We start from the raw sequence: 26,321 nt of genomic DNA, 5'->3' as shown, positions 1-26,321 counted from the left end.
GAGTAAGCGTCTTTTAATTTCATGGCTGCAATCACCATCTGCAGTGATTTTGGAGCCCCAGAAAATAAAGCCTGACACTGTTTCCACTGTTTCCCCATCTATTTGCCATGAAGTGATGGGACCAGATGCCATGATCTTAGTTTTCTGAACGTTAAGCTTAAAGCCAATTTTTTCACTCTCCTCTTTCACTTTCATCAAGAAGCTTTTTAGTTCCTCTTCACTTTCTGCCATAAGGGTGGTGTCATCTGCATATCTGAGGTTATTGATATTTCTCCCGGCTATGGTACAAAGGCATGATTGCAAACTTGGGAGGTCGGCAGTTATTTCGCCATTATGCCCGTGGACATTCAGTTGTCTCCAGTTTCTCCTTTATGAAACAGCTGTGATGAACTTTGTACAGAATGTTCAAAAGCAGTGTGAACTATTTTCTTAGGCCAGGTTCCTAGTGGATTAAAGGTTTCATGTCAAATCACTCTAATGGCCGCGAATTTAGAAGACTGTTTCCGGTTGCCCTTGATAAAGATGGCGGAAAGGGGAACCGTCTCCGCCGTCAGCCTGCGGCTTCGATGCCCTCACCAAGTATGGCGGCCTCTTGTCCCCGCCCCCATAAGCTTACTCCCGTCGCGTTACACCACCAGTCAGTAGCAATGGCGGCAGCGTTTGCGGCTTTTCGGCGATTCGGCGACTTGCTTACCCGGCGTAAGTCACCTCTTGATCTTTAAGGGGTCCGTTGAGCTGTCGTCCTGTCATCGCGACAGCTGGACGGAGAGGCCTGTCCAGGGTCACCCAGGGTTCGAACCCCTTATTAAACTCACGGGTCTATGTGCCCCCATCCAGAGGGCTTCTGGCTTACAGTTGGGCCGCTGACAAGCTCAGTGTACTCAGTCTGGAGTGAGTACCACGATCACAGGGCTTTCTGGGTGGCGCTAGTGGTAAAGAACCTGCCTGCCAATGCAGGAGACTAAAAGACACGGGTTCAATTCCCGGGTCGGGAAGATCCCCTGAAGAAGGGCACAGCAACCCACTCCAGTATTCTTGCCTGGAGAATCCCATGGACAGAGGAGCCTAACGGGCTATGGCCCAGAGGGATTGCAAAGAGTCAGACACGACTGAAGCAACTTAGCGTGCACCACAATCGTGGGTCTGAAGTGATCCTCAGACTGAGGCCACTGATAAATGCACCTGAATCTTAAACTCTGGTGGGGGTGGTGGTGCTTTAGTCACTCCATGGCATCTGGCTCTTGTGACACCATGGACTGTAGCCTTCCAGGCTCCTCTGTCCATGGGATTTCCCAGGCAAGAAAACAGGAGTGGGTTGCCATTTTCTTTTCCAGGGGATCTTCCTAATCAAGGCGGTGGAACCCGGTCCTCCTGCATTGCAGGCAGATTCTTTACCGAGTGAGCCACTAGGGAAGCCCATCTTAAAGTCTATATCCCCTAAACCAAGGCCTCTCATAGGCGTGTGTCCCCCAACCTAGTGTCAACTGAGATGTGTACCCTCTGCTCTTGAAGGTGCTGTGCCCCATATTCAGGGTCATCAAAGGCACTTCCTACCTCTGTCTCCCCAGGACTGACAGCCTCCACCAACCTGGGTCTCAGCCTTCGCCCAATGAGTGCCTCTGCACAAGAGGAAGCCTCCGAAGCATCCCCAGAGGAAGCCCCAGGCCACAGCTATGAGTCCCTTCGGGTGACAGCTGCCCAGAAACATGTTCTGCATGTGCAACTAAACCGGCCTGAGAAGAGAAATGCCATGAACAAGGCCTTCTGGAGGTCTGGCCTGCAGATCCTGGAGGCCTGCCTGCACGAGGAGGCAGGGGCTGAGGGACTGGGCAGGGGAGGGCCTGAGGGCAGGGGATTCCCACCCCGACACAGCCCTTCCTCCTTTCCCCCTCCGCAGAGAGATGGTGGTATGCTTCAACAAGATTGCAGAAGACTCTGACTGTCGTGTGGTGGTGATCTCTGGTGCAGGAAAAATGTTCACTTCAGGTACCAGCTGCTCTCCACACCCACCCCTGCCAGTCTCCCCTGCTCCTGGGAATAGAATAATGCTTCATAATTAGGGTTTTAAGCAGCTTCTAAATTCTGCTTTGTATGCATGCTAAGTCGCTTCAGTTGTCCGACTCTTTGCAACCCATGGACTGTAGCCCACCAGGCTCCTCTGTCCATGGGGATTCTCCAGGAAAGAATACTGGAGTGAGTAGCTGTGCCCTTCTCCAGGGGATCTTCCTGACCCAGAGATCGAACCCATGTCTCATGTCTCCTGCATTGGCAGGCAGGTTCTTTACCACTAGCGCCACCTTTTACTTGGGGAAAGTGAAAGAAAGTGAAGTCACTCAGTCGTGTCCGACTCTTTGCAACCCCATGGAGACCAGGCTCCTCTGTCCATGGGATTTTCTAGGCAAGAATACTGGAGTGGGTTGCCATTTCCTTCTCCAGGGAATCTTCCCGACCCAGGGATCAAAGCCAGGTCTCCCACATTGTAGACAGACGCTTTACCGTCTGAGCCACCAGGGAAGCTCTTACTTGGGGAAGGTCTACTTAAATCATTTTCAAATGTAGAAATTAGTCCAACAAAAGACAGGATCACGGGCTCTAAAGTCTGGGTTTTCAAGCTGAATCTATGGCCTTGATCAAGGCCCTTGACCTCTCAGTCTTTTTTGTGTGTGTCAATAAAATGTGTTGTGATAATTACATGCTTTCTGAGGATTTCCCTATCAGTCAGTCCAGTGTTAGGATTTGGTGCTTTCACTGCAGGGGCCCAGGCTCAGTCCCTGGTTGGCGAACTAAGATCGCCAGCTGCACATGAAGTGGCCAAAACCTTTTTTTCTTAAATACATGCTTTTGTGCAATTAATTTTGAACCTACATGAACTGATTTTCTGTCTGTTGGGTCTTTTGATTGTCCCACAAGTCTATTCTTCAGGTTGGATAATTTCCATCTATCAGGTTCATCATCTCCTTTGTCATCTCTCTTCTGCTGTTAAACCCATTTAGTGATTTTTTTTTTTTAATTTCAAGGTGTAAAAAATCCAATATTGCAGAGCGCAGTACCATGAGATATGCCTATATCGTAGTTTCCACTTTTTTTTATATAGTTTCCATTCTTCTGCTGAAGTTTCATATCTTTTTATTCGTCGCAATCATATTTTTCTTTGTGTCATTCAGCATGGTTACAATGGCTGTTTTTAAAATCCTGTCTCCTGATCCCAACATCGGGGCCGCCTTGGGGGTCAATCTCTGTTTATTACCTTTTCTCTTGAAAAAAAAAAAAATGGGTCTCATTTTCCTGTTTCTTTGTTTTTGGAGTAAGGTTGGATTGCATGTATCCTGGATGTTGGACTATGGGAGAAAATGATGTGGAAATTCTAGATCCTATTACATAATTCCAGAGTGCTGAATTTCCTGTTTTAGCAGCTAAGTTGATATCAGTTTTTAAATCTCTTTGCTGGGCTGTAGGTCTGGTTCATGGGATCTCTTGTTATAGACATTTGGGCAGAGCTCATACACAGAATCTGGGGCTCCCCTCTCTGGCTGTCTGCTTTTTGGAATTTTCCCCCCCTCATTTTCCATCAGTTGAGGTCCCCCTGGGCTCTGTCCTGTGGTTCTTCAGGCACAACTTCACCCTGTACTCAGGTTAAATTAAAAAAAACCAGGTAACTCACTTGGCTGGTTCCTTCTAGAAGAATCTGCTTGGTGCCCTCAGGTAATTGGACCTTGTTCACCTAGGGCACATAGTTGGCATCTGTGGGAGGCTCCATGCCAGAAGTGAAGGGTCACATACACTGATTTCTGCACAGGGCCCAGCCCAGTGCTGGGTACCCGGCGGTGACTGAGATAGCCCCAGGCCCTGCCCCTCATTCAGTGGGGAAGACTGGACATTAAACAATGTACTTCTTTGTGTTTCCTCTCTTTCCTTCTGTGCCCTTGTTCTTTCTGTTCCTCTGTAACATTTTCGCCTGTCCCTTGTTTCCTTTTTCTGTTCTCCTTCATTTCTTTGTTCATCCATTCAACATTCAGCGACATCACTCCAGTGGCAGCCCCCTTCCTGGGTGACACCAGCCTTGAATGAGGGTTCAACCCACCAGGATGAGGGTTCATCTCTAGCTGTGCCAGGCCAGAGGTCCTCATCTTTCAGCTCTTAGTTGATTGTGCCCATTTCGTCCCATTTTCAACCTAAAGGCCAGAAAGAAGACATTCAGTTTAATTAGCAGTTTTAAAGATTGAATGAAACTAATTAAAAAAAAAAAACCAGTCCAGACTTATTTACATTTGTGGAGTGTCTCTAAGCACTTTACACATGTTAATTAATTCTCACCACAGCCCTATGAGACAAGCTCAGTCATCATCCCCATTTGATAGAGGAGGAAACTGAGACCCACAGAGAGCAAGAAGTGTATCCAGTCCTCACTGTTGGGATTTTTGAATGTGGGCTGCCTGGCTGCAGAATCCTTGCCCTTCACCACTGAGTGACTATGGCCCAGATGTGTGGCAAGCTGATTCAGAGTATTCCTGGCCCAGTAACCAGCCACCTGCCACCTCCACACATCTTCACCTCTCTGTGAGCTTCTGATCTGAAGACAATGGAGATGCCATGAGCACCCATGGGTGCAGTGGTAAAGAATCCACCTGCCAAGCAGGAGACACAGGTTTGATCCCTGTGTCGGGAAGATCTGGAGAAGGACATGGCAACCCACTCCAGTATTCTTGCCTGAGAAATCCCACAGACAGAGGAGCCTGGCAGGCTACAGTCCATGGGGTGGCAAAGAGTTGGACACAACTTAGCAACTCATCACCCCCCTCATCTGGTTGCATCAAGGATTAAACGAGTTAACAGGCACCAAATGTTAACTCATGTGAAACTTTTATTGATGTAGCTGTTATTCTTGATGATGATGAATAACTTAATTGTGACGATGAATGAGATCTGAAACATTTAGAGGTTCTCAGGGAGCGAGATGGGAGACTCCTCAAAAACAAGTTCTGGCTCTGGAGGGGAAAGACCTCGTGCCATAAGCTGGGGCCCTTTATTCCAAGGGGTTGCAGACAACCACCCATGTCTGAATATCCAAGTAGGGCAGATAAACCAGCAAAGCCAGTGGGAGGAGGTGTCGCAAGTTGCTGAGCTGAGTTTGTTCTGGGAGTAAGCGTGGTTCCCACTGAGTCATACAAGCTTCTCAGACCTGGTATAGAAGCCAGCAGATGCCTGCAGACTGATGCAGGCGGTTCTGGCCTTGGCAGAGATGGAGTGTATAATAATAGGAACTATTGTGATGCCATTACATGCCAGGCACTGCTCAAAGCGCCATGAGCTCTGTCTCTTGAATCCTTGCAGCCCCATGAGCTCTCGGGAGGGTTTTAGCCTCAATTTTCAGAGCAGAGACCCAGAGGATGGAGTGAACTGGCTGAGGTCACACAGAGTTCTTTTTTCTTTTTTAAAAATAATTTTATTGTATTTATTTATTTTTGGCTGTTCTGGGTCTTCATTGCTGCGAGGGCTTTTCTCTAGTTGTGGCGAGCAGGGGCCACTCTCTAGCTGTTGCATGAGGGCCTCTCATCGCGATGGCTTCTCTTGTTGCGGAGCAGGGGCTCTAGGGTGCAAGGGCTTCCGTAGTCGCAGCTCCTGAGTTCTGGAGTGCAGGTTCAGGAGTTGGGGTGCCCTGGCTTAGTCACTCCACAGCATGGGGGGTCTCCCTGGCCCAGGGATTGAACCCGTGTCACCTGCATTGGCTGACACAGGATTCTTTACCACTGAGCCACCGGGGAAGCCCTACTTTATTTTTATTTGAAGGATAATGGGGTTCTATCCTACTCATATTTAACTTGCACAAACTCAGCTCTGCCCTGAGTCAGCACTCCTCTGCCCTCACTCATTTAAACAAGCTGCAGAGGCCACAGAGCTATAGAGGGTCAGGGCTGTGGCCGAATGTGGGACTGATTTTTCCAGCTTTGTCAAATTGTGCTGTTCAAACAAGCGAAAGGATGAGAATGATTAACCTCAGGGAGAGGTTAATTCTGCTCAGAACCATCCTGTAGCTCCGTCTCACTCAGAGTCAAAGCCAAGGCCTCCTTTTGGCCCACAAGGCCCCACAGAATCTGCCTCTGTTACCTCCCTGACCTTGGCTCTTCCTGCTCTCCTTGCTCACTCTGCTCCACTGCGCTGGCCTCCTTCATGGTCCTCGCGCAGACACCAGGGGCCCTCCTACCACAGGGCCTCTGCATTGGCTGTCCCTAACATTGAGAACTCTCTTATCCCAGGTATCTGTACAGTTCCCTCCCTCTGGTCCTTCAGATCTTTACTTATATGTCACCATTTCAGTGACAGGGTCCCTGACCACCCGAGTTAATACTGCAACAGCCCTCACTGCACATGGCGTGTGCATGCGCACACGCGTACACACACACACTCACACTCACACTCACACTCCATTCCATTTCCCTCCTTTAATTTTTTTAGTACTTTTCTCCCCTGGACCAAATGAGTTTTCTCATTTGTTTGTTTCCCCCATAGAAGAGCAGCCCCCTGGCGGCAGAGGTTGTTATCTGTGTTGTTCACTTATTGAGCACCTGCTGTGTACTAAGCTGTGTTAGGCACGGGGATAGAGTGGGAGGCAAAAAGCCAAACTCCTTGCGCGCACACACGTGCCCGTGCATGTGTATGTGTGTGTGGGTAGCTGACCTCTGCTCGTGGATCTCACATCCTAGAGAGGGAGACAGGCACACAATTATGTGATAACAAGAGGGCAGTGTGGGAGGCATGGCAGAGAAAGGAGATGAAGGGTGACAGGCTGCTATTGAGCCACGGTGGGGAGGGGGGGGCCCTCCCTGAGGAGGTGGACTTTACCCTGTGGCTTGAACAGTGTGATGGAGTCAGTCTTGAGACCATTGCTGGGGAAAGGCTGCTCTAGGCAGAGGGAGAAATAGGCATGAAGGCCCCAGGAAGGGAATGTGTCGGCATTGTTGTAACAGCTGGTGGAGGCCTGCGTGTAGGTTAGAAATGGGGCTTGTGCAGAGTTGGTAAGGTCCTGGTATAAGACCTCGCATTTTATTCTATATGAGAGAGATGGGTGGATGGGAAGAAGAGAGGGCCCTGAGATGATCACAAGGGCCCTGAGGCTGCGTGTGGGGAACAGAATGTGGGAGCAGGTCAGTGGAGGAAAAGGTCAGACTTGGGATTGTCTTAAGGTTGGAGTGACAAAGATTGCTCCATTTCTGACCTCCCCATCTCAGGAACCATTACTACCTTTGACAAAATTAGTGTTAGTTGCTCAAGTCATGTCCAACTCTTTGAGATCCCATGGACTGTAGCCCAGTCCACAGAGGAGCCAGCCCCTCTGTCCATGGGATTTTCCAGCAAGAATACTGGAGTGGGTTGCCATTTCCTCCTCCACGGGATCTTCCCAACCCAGGGATCGAACCCAGTCTCCTGCATTGCAGGCAGATTCTTTACCACCCAGAGCCGGCTGCATGGCTCTGGGTTTGAAATCTCAGTTCCACTGCTCACAAGCCAGGGTGACCTTGGGCAAGCGACTTAAGCTCCCTGTGCCTCAGTTTCTCCCCCGATAAAATGGAGATAGTAATAGGACCTACCTCAGAGGATCATTGTGAGGCTAAAGTCAGCAGAGACTCAATATGTGTTAACTTGTATTGCCTTCACACCCCAAATGCGACCCCTCCAGAAGACCTGTGTGAGTTGCTTTCTCCACTGTGGTGGTTTGCCTGGCCTATGACCTCTAGTTGGGGCAATGGGTAGGGCCTGGGAGGCTAGGTGAGCCTCCCCACATCTCCCCACCAGGTATCGACCTCATGGACATGGCTTCAGAGCTCCTTCAGCCCACAGGTGACGACACGGCCCGCATCAGCTGGCACCTTCATAGCCTCATCACCAGATACCAAGAGACCTTCAGCGTCATCGAGAAGGTGACTCTGGGAGTCTAGCAGGGTGTCCCCCCAACCTGCTGCTCCCGGACCAGCCTTGACCCTGCCCCTTCTGTCCCCTTCCAGTGCCCTAAGCCGGTGATCGCTGCCATCCATGGAGGCTGCATTGGTGGAGGTTGAGTCTGAATCCACCCACCCCAGATCTGTTGCTAGTTAGACTTTGCCCCAAGGCGCAAGCCCATGGTCTGGGAGTGGGGGTGGGTCAGTCCTGTGGTTGTTCAGTGTCTCTGGCCTCTACTTCCCAGGAGTGGATCTCATCACTGCCTGTGACATCCGATACAGTACCCGGGATTCTTTCTTCCAAGTAAAGGTGAGCCATTCTCCCAAGCTTCTGCTCCCTTGGGTCCTACTGAGGGCTGAGAAATGAGTGGCAGAGCCGGGTCAGAGCAGGGACGGAGCAAGCTAAAGGGGGTGGGAGTGAGCCTCGATGGCTTCATGGAAAAGTTAGAATTGAATCTTAAAAAGTAAAACTTGGCCACGGGGGACATCAAGGGGAGGTCACGGAGTCAGTGTGAGGTCAAGAGTGAGTCAATGTGTCGGGGAGGGGAAGAGGGTGGGGGCTTTGCTCGAGTCAGCGCTGGAGGGGGTGGGAGGCAGGATGGAGCTCATGGATGGAGGGGTTCAGGGCAAGTCTTTTCCTGGAGATAGATGCAGCTGACTTCAGAGTTGGGAGGACAGGGGAGTTGGAAGGTGGGCTATATTCTAGAGCGAAGGAACCTATATGGGCAAAAGTCTGGATGGGAATGAAAAGGGGTGTTTTGGAGGGGCGTCTCCGAGGTGAGAGTGTGGTGGGACTCAGGTAAATACGGAGTTTCGTTGCCACTGAGGCTGCAGTGGGGACAATACTGGGCAGAAACCAAGCACTAACACTGTCGCTTCCCCCAGGAGGTGGACATAGGTTTGGCGGCAGATGTGGGAACCCTGCAGCGACTGCCCAAAGTCATCGGGAACCAGAGGTGGGTGAGGGGAGCCTGGGCAAGGGGACAGCAGAGCAACTCCTAAACAGGATGCCATCCTCTCGCATGTCCTGCCCTCTTGCAGCCTGGTCAACGAGCTGGCCTACACTGCCCGCAAGATGATGGCTGATGAGGCCCTGGAGAGTGGACTGGTCAGGTAGGGGCTGAGGCCTGTGCTGGATAAGAATTCAGGGGCAGCCAGGCTTGGGTGGGGCTCCTTGGATTCCCATGCACCTTAACTCACGGATTCCAAGTGGCCTCCTCTCTCTGGGTGGAGTCTATTGCCCTGTTCCGATTGGTCCATTTCACCAGCGCTGTCTTCCACTTTCTACTGCGATTGGTCACTTCTTCATCCGTCGGAGGGAGAGGAGAGCTCTTCTCAGATTGCCTGATTTCCAATTTCTCTCATCCTCAGCCGGCTCTTCCCAGACAAGGAGACCATGCTTGATGCGGCTTTCACCTTGGCAGCTGAGATTTCCAGCAAGAGCCCCGTGGCGGTGCAGAGCACAAAAATCAACCTGATCTACTCCCGCGACCATTCGGTGACGGAGAGCCTCAACTATATGGTGAGACTCTCCATCCAACCAATCACACCCATCTCTGATTCCCTGAGTGACCAATCAGGGCCCAGCGGCCCTTTACAGGCCTTGTCCTCTGATTGGCTCGCTGCTATCTCCCTCCCATTTTTTCATTGGTCCAACGAAAATCTTCCTGTATCCTTTCTATTACCGGCTGCCATCATTATCCAGAAATCCTGGAACATGAGCATGCTACAAACAGAAGACGTCATGAAGTCTGTCCAGGCCGCAATAGAGAAGAAGGCTCTGAAGACCGTCACCTTCTCCAAGCTCTGAGAGGCCTGTCGTCCCAGGTCTTGGCACAGGGGTCTGGCTTTGCCCCGCCGCCTGCCTGCATGTTCTTGTTCATGGAAAGGGAGGATTCGTAAAGATGGTCCAGCTTGCTGTCTTCTCAAGTCTCCCAGTTTATACCTTTATGACACATTTCTTCTTGCCTTATCTTTGCCCCACGAACAATAAAGCAATGTAAAGAACCCGGTGTCCTTGTTGGAAAGAGAGGCGAGGCATAAAGAGTAGGTAGTACAGTGACCCTGGGGGCTCTAAGGACCACGGTTGTGTTGAATGTTGGGAATAGAGATTTGACCGATTGGGAATGGGAGCTGTGCAGGTGAGGACCATTCAGAGTGTTGGTGGGCAGGCCAGGCCAGCCCTGGTAGAAAGTCATGTGACTCCCTTTAGGTTGACAAGGCTACAGATGGTCTCCCTGCCTGCTTCATGCTTAAGGGCAGAGTCTACCCTGCCTGGTACCCACTCACTACAGAACATAGTGGGATCCGGTGCTGGAGTGTGGTTAGGAGTCAACTGCTACACACTCTTGGGCCAACTGCCTCACTTCTTTAAGCTTCGAGTTTTCCATAGGTAATCTCAACCTCCTGGGGAATTAGGACTAGGTGCTTTCACTGTGGTGGCCCAGGGTTCAATCCCTAGTCGGGGAGCTAAGATCACACAAGCCTGGTGGCACCGCCAAAAAAATTAATTAAAAAAAAAAAAACAAAAAAAACCCATCTGGATTTGTGTTTGGAATGAGAGCAAAGTATTATTTTTCCTCTGTCTTTTTAGTGTTTTAGCATTAATTTGTTTCTTGTATATGCCACATCCTATTCTGAATATTTATTTAGTGATTCCTTTCAAGGACCCTATGAGTTTGATACTATTAATATTCTCCCATTTAACAGAGGAGCAAATGGGCAAATTGAAGTGAAGGCACTGACCCAAGATCAAACAGCCAAGAAATGGCAGAGGAAGGAATTCAACCCAGAGCTTCTGGCTCCAGAAGTCAGTGATCTAAAGCGCTACATATATGATACAACGTACATAGTAGAGCTGTGCAGCGGGCAAGCAATAAATTTAGGTCTTTTCACAGTTCTGGGAGTACCAAGAGTGCCCAGGTCCTCCCTGCTTTCACTTTTTTCATTGCCCATCTGTTCTGGGCCACTCCTTTTAGCCTTGCCCTGCCCAACCTTCCTGGCCTCACCTTCCCTCTGCCAACAAAGGTCCAGTCAGGTTTTATGGACTCTGATAAGGGCCAAAGTTCACCAGCACTTCCTCTTTACAAAAGAGCCTAGAGGGGCTCTGAGCTGAGTCGCACCAGGTGTGGCCCCAAGGATCTGGATGGTGGTTGGTCACTCCTGAGGCTGGTAAGAAAAGGGAGCCTGGGATGTGGAGAAGAGGGACCCCACCATGGACCCTGCCCTGTAGCCACACCCTTATCCTCAGGTATAAGAGCCACCCACCACCTGCTTGCTGCCACCATTCACAACTCCTGCAGCTTTCCTCACAGGAGAAGTCACCAGCCCAGCCTCTCAAGATGGCCTTTGTCCCTGCACCAGGCTACCAGCCCACCTACAACCCGGTGAGATACCCTAACCCCAGGCTTAGCTCCACCCGGACCTCCATGCACCAATTTATCCTCATCCTGAGCCTCAGAGGCACCCATCTGTGACACTTGGGGCTGATTTACCCAGTAGTGACCCTGGAGCCTGACATTCCCACTCTTGTCTCAGGCTATTTGCTTCCATCTCTAACTCAGCTCTCTTCATCTCACTGATCCCTCCCACTTTGGTTTTCTCTCTCTTGCTTGATGGAGTGGGGCTGGAGGGGCTTCTGAATAAGTGGTAAGGGCTGCAATAGGCAGATGGCCTTTGAGGCCCCTCACCTGACCCCATCTGCAGACGCTGCCCTACCACAACCCCATACCAGGAGGTCTCAGAGTTGGAATGTCCATTTACATCCAAGGAGTGGCTAGCGAGCACATGAAAAGGTAAGACCCTCCCCTGTGCCAGGCGAGCAAAGGAGGAAGCGGGGAGGGGAGGCGGTGACTACAAACGGGGCTTCCAGCCCCAATGCAGGAGGCCTGCTTCCCTTCCTCCACCCTGGCTGAGAAGAGGACTCTATGTCACTGCATCAGATGGCCTCTCCAGCCCTGGTCTGGAGAGTCCAGGGCTTGGTGATCAGATCAGGAGGGAGACCCTGGGGACTGGGAGGTGTTAGGGAGACTCACTATGACAGGTGGCCACAAACTTGGGACACTGGATTGGAATTGATGGGCATGATAGCATGAATTAAGATCAGAGGCTCAGAACTGGTCCACCTGAATGCACATCCCAGATCTGTCACTTAGCAACAGTGTGACTGGGAAAGCTCTGTGTGCTTTACTTTCTCATCTGTAAAATGAGTTTTGAGGATTCAGTGTGTAAAGTAGTATAATCAGTGCAACAATAACTTAGCTTTTAAAAAAATGTTGTTTTATTAATTTATTTACTTTTGGCTGCCCTGGGTCTTCATTGCTGCATACAGGCTTTCCTCTAGTTGCAGCCAGTGGGGATGACTCTCTAGTGGCAGTGTGCAGGCTTCTTACTGTGGTGGCTTAGCTTGATGTGCAGCACAGGCTCTAGAGCTTGGGCTTCAATAGTTGTGACGCATGGGCTCAGTAGTTGCTGCTCACAAGCTTAGTTGCCCTGGCACATGTGGAATCTTCCCAGACGGGGGATTGAACCCATGTCCCCTTCACTGGCAGGCAGTGTCCCAACCACTAGGCCATCAGAGAATTCCTTAGATTTTTTTATGGCTTTAAAATAGGATCGTCGTTTCTTTGTTCATTTTTTATACATCCACTGAGCACCCACTCTGTGCCTAGACGCTGGGAACAGAGCAGTCAACAGGACAAAGATCCCTGGAGCTGACATCCTAGTAGAGGAGATGGATAAAAAATAAATTTAACTCAAATATACAATTTGGCAAATGGTGATAAATGCTATGGAGACAAGGAGAGAAGAGAGATGGGGAGCAGATGTCGGGGAGAGGATGTGGCATTGTCCCATTAAATAAGGTGGCCAGGGAAGGGAACTTTTCAGCAAAGACCTGAAGGAGGTGAGGGAGGGAGTCTGGGGTGTATCTGAGGTGTATCTGAGTGCAAAGTCCTCGGGCAGATGTGTGCCTGCCCCCTTGCAGTAATTTGTGGGATGCTGATGTGAAGTGAGCTGTGCAAGGTGCTCGGATTTGGGTTTTCCGGATGACAGAGAATGAGATGGTTGGATGGCATCACTGACTCCATGGACATGACTTTGAGCAAGCTCCAGGAGTTGGTGATGGACAGGGAAACCTGGCATGCAGCAGTCCATGGGGTTGCAAAGAGGACTGAGCAACTGAACTGAACTGAGAGTCCCTCTGGCTGCACGTGGGGAATGGGTTTCAGGAACTGGGGAAGGGGATAAATAGACTTGAACTGATAGATCTAAGTTTGCCGGGCAAACGCAGGAGTCCCAGGGGCGGTCCTATTTGAAACTGGGTGGCGGAAGGGTTTCTCTTAAGGACAGGGAGTGAGCGAAGGGGTAGCGGTGGGAAACTGACCCTTGGAGTGAGGCCAGGGTACAGCCCTCTGTGTCCCGCCAGGTTCTTCGTGAACTTCGAGGTGGGGCAGGGCCAAGGGGCAGACGTCGCCTTCCACTTCAATCCCCGCTTTGATGGCTGGGATAAGGTGGTCTTGAACTCGAAGCAGAAAGGCTCGTGGGGCAACGAGGAGAGGAAAATGAGCATGCCCTTCCGCAAGGGAGCGGCCTTCGAGCTGGTGTTCATGGTCATGACGGAGCACTTCAAGGTCAGAGCCGTGGGGGGCGGGGCCTCCCCTCCCCTCCCTGGGGGCGGGGCCTCCCCGCCCCGCTCCTCCCTCCCTCCTTTTCTTCCTTCCTTCTTGTCTGCCTGCCTGCCTGCCTTTCTTCCCCTACTCCGTCCCACTCGCCGTTTCTTTCTTTTTCCCTCTCTCCCTTTCCCCTCCCTCCTCCCTTTTATCTTTTCTTTTCCTTCTTTCCTGCCTATCAAACAATTCTCTCCTTTTTTTTTAAATTTTTTTCTCATTAAAATTTTTTTTAAATAAAAATTCTCTCATCTCTTTTTCTTATACCCATTCCTCCACCATGGAGAGCCTTCTGACATGTTTCGCGTTTATCATCTTGCCCCTCTGTGTTCTTGCGAGATTCAGATTTGTGTTAGTCGGTTCAGTCGTATCCAACTCTTTGCCCCCCCATGGACTGCAGCCCGCCAGGCTCCTCTGTTCCTGAAATTCTCCAGGCAAGAATACTGGAGTGGGTTGCCCTTCTCCTCAAGGGATCGTCCTGACCCAGGCGTCGAAACCAGGTGTCCCACATTGCAGGCAGACTCTAACTTCTGAGCCGCTAGGGAAACCCAAACACACGAAAGGACGCACGGAATTCTGGGAAACCCTCCCCTCCTGGGCCAGGGCTGATAGCTGTCAACTCCAAGTCTGTCTGCTCCCATCTCCGCCGGCCACTTCCCTTCCCCTATTATTTAACAGCAAATCCTAGATGTCATATATTTTCATTCATAAATATTTTTGTTTTTAAAAACACAGGCAGGCTGCCACTGTCAGACCTAAAAAAATGTTCAGTTCTTCCTTAGGGTCATCACACACCCAGTGATCCCGTCATCTCATGAATGCCTTAATGTTTGACGTTGTCTACATTTTGTTTGAATCAGCATCCCCAAAAAGGCCCACATATTGTGATTGATTACTATTATGGGAAATTTTTTAAAGTATTTATTAAAGTGTGACCCAGGTACAGAAAACTGCGTACACAGCTGACTTGTTCACAAAGAGAGCACACTGTGTAACTAGCTCCGAGATGGAGAAACAGAGCCCTCCTAGTCCCCTCAGCCCCAGGGGCGGCCTTGATCCTGATTGTGTGATCTGATCTGTTTCTGCGACTTTGCTTTTTTAAGTGTGGATGCACCCATGCTATGTAATCCCCTCTACTTTCCTCGCTGGTTGTGTGTGTGTGCGTGTAAGTGAGAGAGAGCCTCCCCATGTTGCTCTGTCTCACTTGGTCTGGCCCTTTTGATGGCTGTCTAGTACTCCCTGTGTCTACCCTCAGAGTTCTCTGCATCCCCTGCCTCTGGCTCCCCATAAATGACATGTGGTGGAGCTGGTGACCATCCGTCCCCGCCTGGCCTGTGAGGGAAGTCTCCTCCTACCTGGACCTTATCTGCCCTCTTATGGGCACCAGATTTCCAACCTCGTCACCAGAGGTTAACATCACTGCTTGAGTTCAGACACCGGCAGTGGTTCAAGTCTGAGCTTTGCCGTTCCCCAGCATGTGACTTTGAACTGGTCTCCCTACCACCTGGAGCCTCTGCTTTCCTGAACAACAGAGACAGTGCCTGGTCCTGCCTCCAGTCACCATATCGATGTCAGTGGGTCAAGCGTTTGGCATGTAGGAAGCTCTCGGTCCTGGGGAGCTTAGCTCTGTAAATAGAACCTTGATGGCTCAAAGTATTCTGAGATGCGCTAACCGTGCAAGTCTGTGCACAAGATTTTCCACAGTGCCTTTGACATGCCTTCCCAACAATCCCAGAGCGAGATCTCATTTTACAGATGGGAAAAACAAAGGCTCAGAGAAGCTAGTGACTTACCTGAGGTCACACAGCCAAGACCACGTTAGGGCTAGACCTCAAACCCAGTCATTTGGTGCCAAAACTAGGACTCTGATTCAGTTTTCCCCCAGTCTCCATCCTCAGTCTGAGTTCTCCATGCTTATCCACCCACCAATCTGTGAGCTGACTTTTGACCTCAGTTTGACCTTTGACCAGTGGACTTAAGATTCCTGACTCTGAAACTGTGTCAGCTCACCCTTAAGACTTTTGACCCCATGTCAAAAAGCTCCCTATTGCCTGCTTCCTGTTTCTACCTTCCCAAGGTCGTGGGTGCCGACTCTGACCTTACCCCTGCCCTCCAGGTGGTGGTGAATGGGACTCCCTTCTATGAGTTTAAGCACCGGATCCCGCTGCAGATGGTCACCCACCTGCATGTGGATGGTGACCTGATGCTTCAATCAATTAACTTCATCGGAGGCCAGCCTCCCTCAAACCAGGTGTGTGGTGTCTCTCTCTCCTGTCTGCTTGTTCCCTTCCTTAATGCTCATGTTTACTTATTTCCTGGGCACTTTCTCTGTGCCAGACCCACTGCTGGGCGATTCCATGGACCCAGTGGCAACCAAGACAGTCTACTGGCTCTGTCCCAGATGGTGGTGGCCACAGGCAGTCAGTGTGGGGGTGGGAGGTATACAGGGGATTTGGAGAGTCTTTGTTTCTTTTTCTAAGGTATTTGAACCATTTTATACACCATCATTTTTTTTATTTATTTTTACTTATTTTTTGGCTGTGCCACTTGGCTTACAAGACCCTTGTTCCCTGACCACGGATTGAACCCTGGTCCTTGGTAGTGAAAGTGCAGAGTCCCAACCTCTGGACCATCCGGGAATTCCCCTGCAGGGTCTTAAGGAAGTACTTTCTGAAGAAGAAATAGGTGTGTGAGCTGAGTCAGAAAGCACAGACCCAGTGACCAAGAAACCCACTCCCAGGTCCATAGTGAACGATTGGTCACCAAAACCCAGGCACTAGAACCCCCCAGCAGCACAGCTTGGAGCAGCTCGAACTCCATACCCCTGGCATGAGCTTTAGCTGAGGGCTCTCCCCTTCCCAACCTGTGAGTCCCCCAGTTCCTCCCAGGGGAAAGGACTCTCTACAATCGTCAGCCCCATTCTACAGATGTGGGAACTGAGGCACGGAGAGCTTAAGTAACTTGCCCAAGGTCTTGGGCCTTGTAATTGGCAGAGGCACAGATCAAACCACTCACTCCTCTGCCTCCCCAGTGAGGAATGTCTTCATCCATAAGGTAACCTCGGGCCTATGGTAACCTCATTTTACTCTTGTGCTCCATCAATGTATTTTATTATTTTTTTGAATTTTTATTTATTTGTTTTTGGCCTCACTGCCAAAAATGAGGGAATTCCCTCATCAATGTATCTTTAAAAAAAAAAAGGGGGGGGGGAATTCCCTGGTGGTCCAGGGATTACGACTCTGTTCTTTCACTCCTGAGCACTTGGGTTCAATCCCTGGTCGGGGAACTAAGATCCCACCAAATGCACAATACAGGCAGGAGAAAAAAAAAAAAAAAGCTATTTTTTAAAACTGGCTTAACACGGAAGTTCCAGGCAGAAAGGAGTTCATTAGAAACAGAGAGAAAGGGTGAAGAAAAATTGTCTAGATGAGGGAAAAGGTTTTGCTGGCACAAGAAGCCACAGTTGAGAAGGTGAGGGCGAGTGAGAGAGAAACAGAGGCAGGGAGAGCCAGAGACTGCGAAAGACAGAGTCTCACACAGCCTGAAACAGCCCGAGACAGACAGGGGAGGCAGGAACTTGACTGGTAAAAGCACCCTGCTGGCCTCAGGGTGGTCACAGAGAGTGAGGGGCAAATCATGGTTGGCGATGCGGTGAGCAGAGTATTGTGTGGACTTGGGAGGTGTTCTGAGGGTGCTCACTTTACTGCGGAGGGAGGAGAGGAGTGGATGAGGTTCCTGGGATAGCAGGAAGCCAGGATGGGGCAGGCATAAGAATAGAATTTATCAGCCTTGTCCTAAAGGGGTGGGGTGAGGTGCACTGATGATCCCTAAACTTGATGAGTTCTCTGCCATGAATGAGCCACCTGGGTATACCCAGAGTTGCCATGGATGGTGGTGGTGGGCTGCCCTGGGGCAGGCATCCTTGACACCTTCCAGGCCCTAGATTGGGGCCCCCCTCATTGCCTCCTTCTCCTCTGTGCCCACAGATGCCCATGCCTGCTCAGGCGTACCCAGTAAGTACCTGCTGGTGGGTGATGGACTTCCCCTCGGGGTGGGGGTTCAGGGGCTGAGGAGGCCCTGGGCCCCCCAGCCTCTCACCACTCATGTCTTCCTTCTATCCACGTAGAATCCCGGACAGTACTATCAGCAACAAAGCAGACTGCCTGTAAGTGGGACGGTGTATGGCCATTCGGGTGCTGGGTGGTAAGAGCTGGAGGGTGGTCAGATCGGATCCCCAACTGTATTAATCCAGCACCTAGAGATATGCCTGCATGTGGTAGTAGTTGTTGTTTAGTCGCTTAGTCGTGTCTGAATGTTTGTGACCCCAGAGACTGTAGCCCGCCAGGCTCCTCTGTCCATGGGATTCTCCAGGCAAGAATACTGGAGTGGGTTGCCATTTCCTTCTCCGGGCAAACTTCCCAACTCAGGGACTGAACCCACATCTCCTGCGTTGGCAGGTGGATTCTTTACCTCTGAGCCATCAGGGACAGCCCCTGTATGCCATAGATGTGCCCTAATTTTTGTCAAATATTACAGAATAGTATCTCTTCTTCCTCACTTCACAGACCATGGAGGGACCCCCAGCCTTCAACCCGGTAAGGTCTCTGGCGGGAGTTTAGGGTTCTGTGGTGGGCAGATTGTGGGAAAACAGGAGTGGGAGGTCCTGAACCACTGGGAGCCCTGAGAACGTCGGAAACAGAACGGCCAGAGCACATTTGGGACGGGAGGTGGGTGGGGAGAGGGTAGAATTGGTGGTTGGAGTCGGTGGGGCTTGGAGGTTTGGAGCGTTTCCCAAGATAAGTGAATGCTCCTCTCTGAAAATTCATCCCTGCCTCTGGCTTCTGGGGACCTGAGAGATGTTGGGATATTGTGTTTTCTTTCTACAGCCCGTGCCATTTAATGGGAGACTGCAAGGGGGGCTTATAGCTCGAAGAACCATCATTATCAAGGGCTACATACCCCCCACAGCCAAGAGGTACAGAATCCAGATTGAGGTGCAGAATCTCTCACCATCATCGCTCAAACCTAGGAGTCTGAGCCCTCAACCCCCTCCTCCATTGGAGACCCGGGTGTCCAGGCCCCAGCTCCCTCCTTCCTTGGGGAGCAAGGTGCTCCCCCAGCCCCCCTCCCATACCCTCATCTTACTCCTGCCTTCCTCTCTGCCCCTAGCTTTGTCATCAACTTCAAGGTGGGATCCTCTGGGGACGTGGCTCTGCACATTAACCCCCGCATGACCGAGGGCGCAGTGGTTCGGAACAGCTTTCTGAATGGCTCCTGGGGATCTGAGGAGAGGAAGGTCCCCTACAACCCGTTTGGTCCTGGACAGTTCTTTGATGTGAGTCTGGGGCCTCTTTCCCTGCTTCCCTCCGAAGCGTCTGTCCTGGCCCTGGCCTCATGCCTGCCCTTCTCCCTGCAGCTGTCCGTTCGTTGTGGCGCAGATCGCTTCAAGGTCTATGCCAACGGCCAGCACCTCTTCGACTTCTCCCATCGCCTCTCAGCCTTCCAGAGGGTGGACTTGGTGGAGATCCACGGTGATGTCACCTTGTCCTACGTCCAGATCTGATCTATCCCTGGGGCCATAACCCTTGGGAACACAGAGGAAGATTCTGTAGGACCCTTTCTAAGCCCCTAATAAAATGTCTGAGGGTGTCTCATGAGTGTATGTGACTCCGTTCACTTCCCTCATTGTCTCTTTCTTTTTGATTCAGTCATGGCCTGTCCATTCAGCCATCCAGCCATTTGGTCATCCATTTTCTCATCATAATAAATCTAGGCCTTTGAGTGTATCAACCCATTCACTCCTCACAATGCCAGTAGGTAGGAACTATTACTATCTTCCATGTGTAAATGATGAAGAAACAGGCAAAGAAAAATGAAGTTCACTGCCTAAGGTCACAGAGTCCATAAACGGCAGAACCAGGATTCAAATCAAGGTGGTCTGGCTCCCAAGGCTACGTGCTCAACCACTGTGTAGTCCTGTAGTGGGAATTCCTAATAATGTACTTTTATAGCCTTGAGAAATTTCGCAGAAATAGCACCTGAAAAAACAGTATATATTAAGAAATCATGTTAATGACTATCTTTCATGTTTTTCTTAAGAATAATCACCTTGTTACAAACCCCAAGGCCAGACCCAGAAGGGAATATGACTGGGATCATGAAAGCGTGGACCTTGAAACACCGGGTTGGCACCAGGCATGAACGCTGCCTATGGACTTGCTAATTGTTCCCGAGACTAGCCCAGGAGGGAACAGCCTGGGATAAACACAAGGAAATCTGGACTAAGTCAGTGTAGTTCATTAAGTTTAGAAGTACGTAATTAACATAACATGTGTCTTGAGAAAGATAAGATCTGAGAAAGTCTTGTAGTCTGCAATTAGGAATAAAAGCTGGACCCAGAGTGGACTCTGCCCCTCAGTCCAATAGAGGCTGAAGTTCCCATGACCCATTGCACCAGATTTCATGTTCTGTCTTCATTCTCGTCACATGCTCCTGGACCACTAGGGCAACATAACCTGTTGTCCTATCCACCACTATATCCATCTAACCAAAAGTCCATAAATCTATTCAACATCCAAATATCTGCTGCTGCTGCTAAGTCACTTCAGTCATGTCCAACTCTGTGCGACCCCATAGACAGCATCCCATCGGGCTCCCCCGTCCCTTGGATTCTCCAGGCAGATTCTCCAGGCAAGAACACTGGAGTGAGTTGCCATTTCCTTTTCCAATGCATGAAAGTGAAAAGTGAAGTCGCTCAGTCATGTCCGACTCTTAGCAACCCCATGGACTGCACCCTACCAGGCTCCTCCATCCATAGGATTTTCCAGGCAAGAGTACTGGAGTGGGGTGCCATTGCCTTCTCTGTCCAAATATCTAGCCACTCACTAATCCATTTATCCATCTGTTCAGCCATCTTTTCATCCAACCCTTCATCCATCCACCCATCCATTCATCTCTCCACCTATCTCTCTCATCATCCAGCAATATTTCTAAAACAGTCATGCAAGCGTATGTTCATCCATCCACCTAAATATCCAACCATTCATTCACTCATCAGTCAATCTCCCTCTCCATTTATCCATTCAGCTATCTGTTCATCCGCTCGTCATCCAATCCTTCACCCATCCACCTATTCAAGCATCTATGTGCTCATTTACTACTCCATATGCCTATCCATTCAGCCATCCTTACATCCAAATTTCATCCATACATTCACCTCTTCACTCCTTCATTTGTCCATGCAATTCTCTGCCTTACAGCACATCCATCCATCCCTCCATTTGTCCATTCACCTCTCCATCCAGTCATCCGTGCATCTCTCCATTTATATCTATCCAGTCATCCCTTCATCTCTTCATGATCCATTCCCAACTGTGTACTCACCCATTTATCTCTTCATATGTCCACCAACCATCTGCCATTTATTCAGACATCCCTTTATTATCAGCTTTGTGTTGATTTAGCAAGTCATTTATTTATACTTTCATGCATCCATTTATTCCCTCTTGTTCTTTTACTCATTCACTTGCTTGCTCCCAGTTATTTGTCAGTGCCCACTCAGTTGCTCATTCAGTTTATTGTCTCATTCGTTCACCTAGTCTAGTTCTCAAACAGTTCTACATCGCAATCTCCTGGGGAGCTTTTAAAAAATATTGATATCTGATCCCACCCCATGATTAGATTAAACTATATAAAAACTATATAAAAATAGTTATTAAACCATAGTTTAATAGTTTATATTAAACTATATAAAAATACCATTTTTGTATGTTTAAAAGTGCTTAAATATCAATTATTCCATATGTTCCAGCCTGGTATATCAGTAGCAGGTTCCAGGCACCAATATGTTCATTTAGTTCTCCAGATGATTCTGTGGATTGGTCAGACTCTGATAAAAGATGTTCTGGGGGCCCTCAGACCCTGGATGGATGCTAGGAGGAGTCAGGAAGGGAGGAGGGATGACCTGGGCAACCTCCAGGCCGAGGCTCCTCCTTCTGGACTCTCTCTTGTCGCACTGAACAGTCACTGCCCAGGAATGGCCATGGAGATACACATCAGACGTGAGCCTAGAGGGGCTTAGGGAGAGGGGCCCCCAAAGAGCTGGTGAGGTCGTGTCTGGTTCTGTATCACTGCTGCAAAATGTCTGAAGAAATAATGGCTGCAAACGTACCCAATTTCATGGAAGACATTAGATTCTAGATCCAAGAAGCTCAATGTGCTGCAAGGAGGATAAATACAAAGAGATCCGTACCTAGACCCAGCACAGTCAAACTGCTGGAAGGAGGAGAAAGGACAAGGACAATTTTGAAAGCTGCAAGTGAAAAACAGCTCCACACAAACAGGGGAACAGCATGTGTTTACAGAAACAACTAACTGTTCACAGAAACAATGGAGGCCAGAATGCAGCTGAATGACTTATTCAGAGTGCTAAAGAAAAGAAAACTGTCAATAATTCTATATTCAACAAAACTAGATTTTAAAACTGCAGGCAAGGGACTTCCTGGTGGTCCAGTGGTTAAGAATCCTCCTGCTAATGCAGAGGATGAGGGTTCAATCCCTGGTTGGGGAACTAAATTCTCACATGCCCCAGGGCAGCTAAGCCCACGGGCCACACCACAGAGCACTCTGTAACCCATTTGCCACAACTACAGGGAAGCCAGCGTGCTGCAACAAAGGGTCCTGCAGGCCACAGGAAGGTTCCGCATACCACATAAGACCCAACACAGCCAAAAATAATAAAATAGCTCAATAAATATAAAAAAACAAAACTGAAGGCAAAAAAAAGACATTCTCAGGTAGACAAAAATCAGTTCATTGTGAGCTGATCTACCCTGTTGGAAATGCTAAAGAAAGTCCTTCACTTTGAAAGAAAATGACATCAAATCCGCAGGAAGAAAGAAATGAAGAATCCTAGAAATTATAAATATGTGGATAAACATTTTTTAAAATGACTGTTTTTCTTTGTTTTTTTTTTCTTTAAAAATGTGATTGTAAAAGTGGAAATTATAACACTGTGTTGTAGAGTGCATGACATATATGGATGTGATGTAACAACAGTAGCACAAAATAAGATGGGAAATGGAGATAGGTTGGAACAAGTCTGCTATATTTTACTGGAATTCAATATGTATTAACCTAAAGTTGACTGTGATAATTTACAGTGTAAATATTGTCATCCCTAGAGTGACCATTTAAGAACCAGCTTTCAAAATATATATTTTTTTTAAAAATCAACGGAGGAATTGAAATAGTATACTAAAAGTTGTTTAACACGGAAGAAGGTAGTGAAGGAGTCACAGAGAGTGAAAACAGACAGCAAAACGGCAGCCATAAAGCCAACCATATCAGTCATGACCTCAAGCGTGAATGAAATAAACATTCCAACCAAAAGTCAGAGACCATCTGTGGTAGTTAGCTTCCAAAGTGGCCTCCAACGATACTCACACCCTTGTGTGAACACCTCCCAAACTACCAGTGTTGCTGCGTGTGACTAGAGGAATATGGCAGAAGCAGCGGCACAAACTGGGTTATGAAACGCTGCAGCTTCTGTCTTAGCTTGTTCTGTTGGCGACACTTTTCCATCACTCCTCCCCGAGGAGTCAGTAACTTCTTGAACAGTCCTAGGTAAGTGTTCATGTGGCGAGAGACGGAACTCCTGCCAGCACTCACATGCATGAGCCCTCTTTGGAGAAGCTCTTCCAATCCCAGTCAAGCCTTTAGAATAGGGGTTGCAAACTTTTTCTATAATGTTCTGTTGTTTAGTTACTAAGTCGTGTCCAACTCTTTGCCACCCCATGGACTGCGGCTGGCCAAGCTCCTCTGTCCATGGGATTTTCCAGGCAAGAACACTGGAGTGGGTTGCCATTTCCCTCTCTAGGAGATCTTCCCAACCCAGATTCAAACCAGAGTCTCTTGCACTGGCAGGCAGAGTCTTTACTCCTAAGTTGCCAAGCCACATAGTAAACCCGTTAGGCGTTGTGGGTGACCTGAAAAATTCCTGAAATCCACTGGTGAAGCACAAAAGCAGCCAATAGGCAATACATAAATGAAAGAGCATGACTATGTCCCAATAAAACTATTTATGGACACTGAAATGTGTATTTCACATCATTTTCAGTGTTGTGAAATATTCTTTTTTTTCTTTTTCACTTTTTCCCAGCTATTTTAAAGTGTGGAAATCATTCTTAGATTGTGAGTCTTACAAATACAGGCATTGGGTGGATTTAGCCCACTACCATAGTTTGCCAAAACTTCTTTCAGATAACAGCAACTTCACTGATAGTTTGACTGTAGCTTCATGAAAACTCAGCACCACAACCACCTAGTTAAGCCACTCCTGGACTCCAAACTTCAGAAACGGTAAGACAATAAATATGCGTTATTTTATGATGTTAATGGGATAATCTGTTATGAAGCAATAGATAATAATACACTGTCAGCCTGAATAAGAAAGTCAGACCCAAGCATATGCTTATTTGTACTTTAGATCTAACTTTTTAGACATAAAAAAGTTGAAAGTAAAAGGATAAGAAAAATACCATGCTAACAGTAAGCATAAGAGAATGAGGACAAAATTGGTATCAGTGCAACAGATGTTAAAAAAATTTTACTAGAGACAAAGAAGAACATTTCATAATAATACAAGGGTCAATACATCAAATATACACATCAAAGATACACATGTAGGGAACTGCCTAGAGCTCCAGTGGTTAGGACTTGGCGAGTTCACTGCAGCAGGGCAGGGATTCTATCCTTGGTCAGGGAACTAAGATCCTGCATCCCCAGATGCATGGCAAAGACAAACAAAAAACAATAAAAAAAAAACCCCACACACATATATATTGCTAAGTGACCAAACCAAAGTGAGTAGGTGGAGAGCTCAATTTTATGCAGGGAGAGGTGGGAAAACTGCATATGCATGAGTTTAGGAGTATAGAGAGGACTTCCTTGGTGGTCCAGTGGTTAAGAATCTGCCTTGTAAAAAAGAAAGAAAGAAAGAATCTGCCTTGTAATGCAGGGGACACTGGTTCCACCCCTGGTCTGGGAAGATTCCACCTGCCAAGGGACAACCGGGCTGGTGTGCCACAAATACTGAAGCCCACGTGCCCCAGAGCCCATCGTCCACAAGAGAAGCTATCACAACTAGAGTAGCCCGAGCCCCGGAGCTAGACAGTAGCCCCGCTCACCACAACTAGAGAGCGGCAATGAAGACCCGGCACAGCCAAAAAGTAAGTAAATAATAAAATATTTATATATATTAAAAAGGTAGATAATAAAACATATTTTAAAGCAAGAAGTACGGAGTTTTAGAAAGAAACACAAGAAATGAACACATTGGTAACAGAAGTTTATTCTTATAAAGGAGGACTTTCATATGCATGTTTTATATATTTATATTTTTCTGTTTTGAAATGACAAACACAAAAAGTTGTAAGCACAGTACAAACTTTTTTTTTCCTACATGCATTTGAGTGTTAGTTGCCAATATGTTGCCTGATCGCCTTCAAATACTTTACTGGGTATTTCCACACAAACAAGAACATTCTCTTGCATGTCCACTGTAAGGCCACAGTGAAAAAGAGGAAATCTACGTGGATGGATGCTGCTGCTACTTACTACATACACTTACGATACAAATTTCCAAGTTTGCGGTGGAAAGTAGTCATTGGCACCATGGTAATTGCGATTGGGGTCTTCAGAATAGGTGATAGTTATCCATCAACCCACTCCAGTGTTCTTGCCTGGAGAATCCCAGGGATGGGGGAGCCTGGCGGGCTGCCGTCTACGGGGTCGCACAGAGTCGGAAATGACTGAAGTGACTTAGCAGCAGCAGCAGCAGCAGCAGCAGCAGCAGCAAGCTGCTAGGAGGGGTTTCTGTATGTGTGTACATGTGTGTTTAGTTGCTCAGTGGTGTCAGACTCTTTGTGACCCCATGGACTGTAGCCCACCAGGCTCCTCTGTCCATGGGATTCTCCAGGCAAGAATACTGGAGTGGGTTGCCATTTCCTCCTCCAGGGTATCTTCCCAACCCAGGGATCAAGTCTGGGTATCTTGTGTTGCACGCAGATTCTTTACCATCTGAGCTACCAGATCTCTTCTGTGTGTGTGTGTGTGTGTGTGTGTGTGTGTGTGTGTACATGTCTCTGGTAGCTCAGATGGTAAAGAATTTGCCTGCAATGCGGGAGACCTGGATTCGATCCCTGGGTTGGGAAGATCCCCTAGAGGAGGGCATGGCAACCCACTCCAGTATTCTTGCCTGGAGAATCGCCATGGACAGAGAAGTCTGGCAGGCTACAGTCTGTGGGGTCACAAGTCTGACACGACAGAGCGACTAAGCACAGCAGGTATATATCCTTGAACAGGCAAAAACAAAAACAAAAAAATGAGCCCAGGGGACCAGGGGAATTCAGACTTTCCCGGGTCTTCCACTGGGAGAGGGGAGCCTTCATTCCACGATTCATCCAGAGACACACTCTCAAGAGCCCGACCTGGGGTGGGGTGACTTCAGCCGAAGGGTCCCAAGGACCAGAAGAAATGGGTCCAGAAAAGGCTGAAGCCCCGCGCAGCAGGGCTTGGTCTTCCCACCAACCTAGGTTCAGTCGGGAGCCAGTCCCAGCTTGCTTAGCCTCTGTTCTTAAGCGAGGCTCAGCAAGTTTTAAACTTCTGTAGCGGACATGGAATTTTCCAGGCAAGAACACTGAAATGGGTTGCTATTGCCTAC

At 48.8% G+C, this 26,321-nt stretch overlaps 2 protein-coding genes and 1 long non-coding RNA gene across 4 annotated transcripts; 2 read left to right on the top strand and 1 right to left on the bottom strand.

The window, feature by feature from the left end:
- On the top strand, positions 1-9,941 carry ECH1 (enoyl-CoA hydratase 1). The gene is made up of 10 exons (XM_069550726.1): positions 1-699; positions 1,569-1,770; positions 1,898-1,986; positions 7,792-7,916; positions 8,001-8,049; positions 8,180-8,244; positions 8,820-8,890; positions 8,976-9,047; positions 9,306-9,456; positions 9,640-9,941. Exons 1-10 carry the CDS (start codon positions 462-464, stop codon positions 9,742-9,744), a joined length of 1,167 nt encoding a protein of 388 aa, XP_069406827.1. The 5' UTR covers positions 1-461; the 3' UTR covers positions 9,745-9,941.
- A 345-nt stretch (positions 9,942-10,286) lies between these two features.
- On the top strand, positions 10,287-19,254 carry LGALS4 (galectin 4). Of its 2 annotated transcripts, XM_069550729.1 has the most exons (11): positions 10,644-11,105; positions 11,185-11,320; positions 11,640-11,728; positions 13,360-13,564; positions 15,717-15,851; positions 17,587-17,613; positions 17,727-17,765; positions 18,166-18,195; positions 18,487-18,575; positions 18,770-18,935; positions 19,017-19,254. In XM_069550729.1, the coding sequence occupies exons 2-11, from the start codon at positions 11,276-11,278 to the stop codon at positions 19,161-19,163; spliced, it is 972 nt and encodes a 323-aa protein (XP_069406830.1). In that variant the 5' UTR covers positions 10,644-11,105; positions 11,185-11,275; the 3' UTR covers positions 19,164-19,254. The 2 variants fall into 2 exon arrangements, with proteins under 2 accessions (XP_069406828.1, XP_069406830.1); XM_069550727.1 differs by having other exon boundaries at positions 10,287-11,320.
- LOC138418847 (uncharacterized) lies at positions 12,191-13,575 on the bottom strand. The gene is made up of 2 exons (XR_011248745.1): positions 13,318-13,575; positions 12,191-12,654 (listed from the first exon to the last, which is right to left on the bottom strand). It is a non-coding gene; the product is annotated as an uncharacterized lncRNA (long non-coding RNA).
- Positions 19,255-26,321: the final 7,067 nt, after the last annotated feature.

This window comes from Ovis canadensis, chromosome 14 (assembly GCF_042477335.2).
Source record: "Ovis canadensis isolate MfBH-ARS-UI-01 breed Bighorn chromosome 14, ARS-UI_OviCan_v2, whole genome shotgun sequence".
NCBI classification, from domain to species: Eukaryota; Metazoa; Chordata; class Mammalia; order Artiodactyla; family Bovidae; genus Ovis; species Ovis canadensis.
The sequence above is the reverse complement of the archived record's forward strand: the minus strand, read 5'-3'. Positions and strand labels throughout refer to the sequence as shown.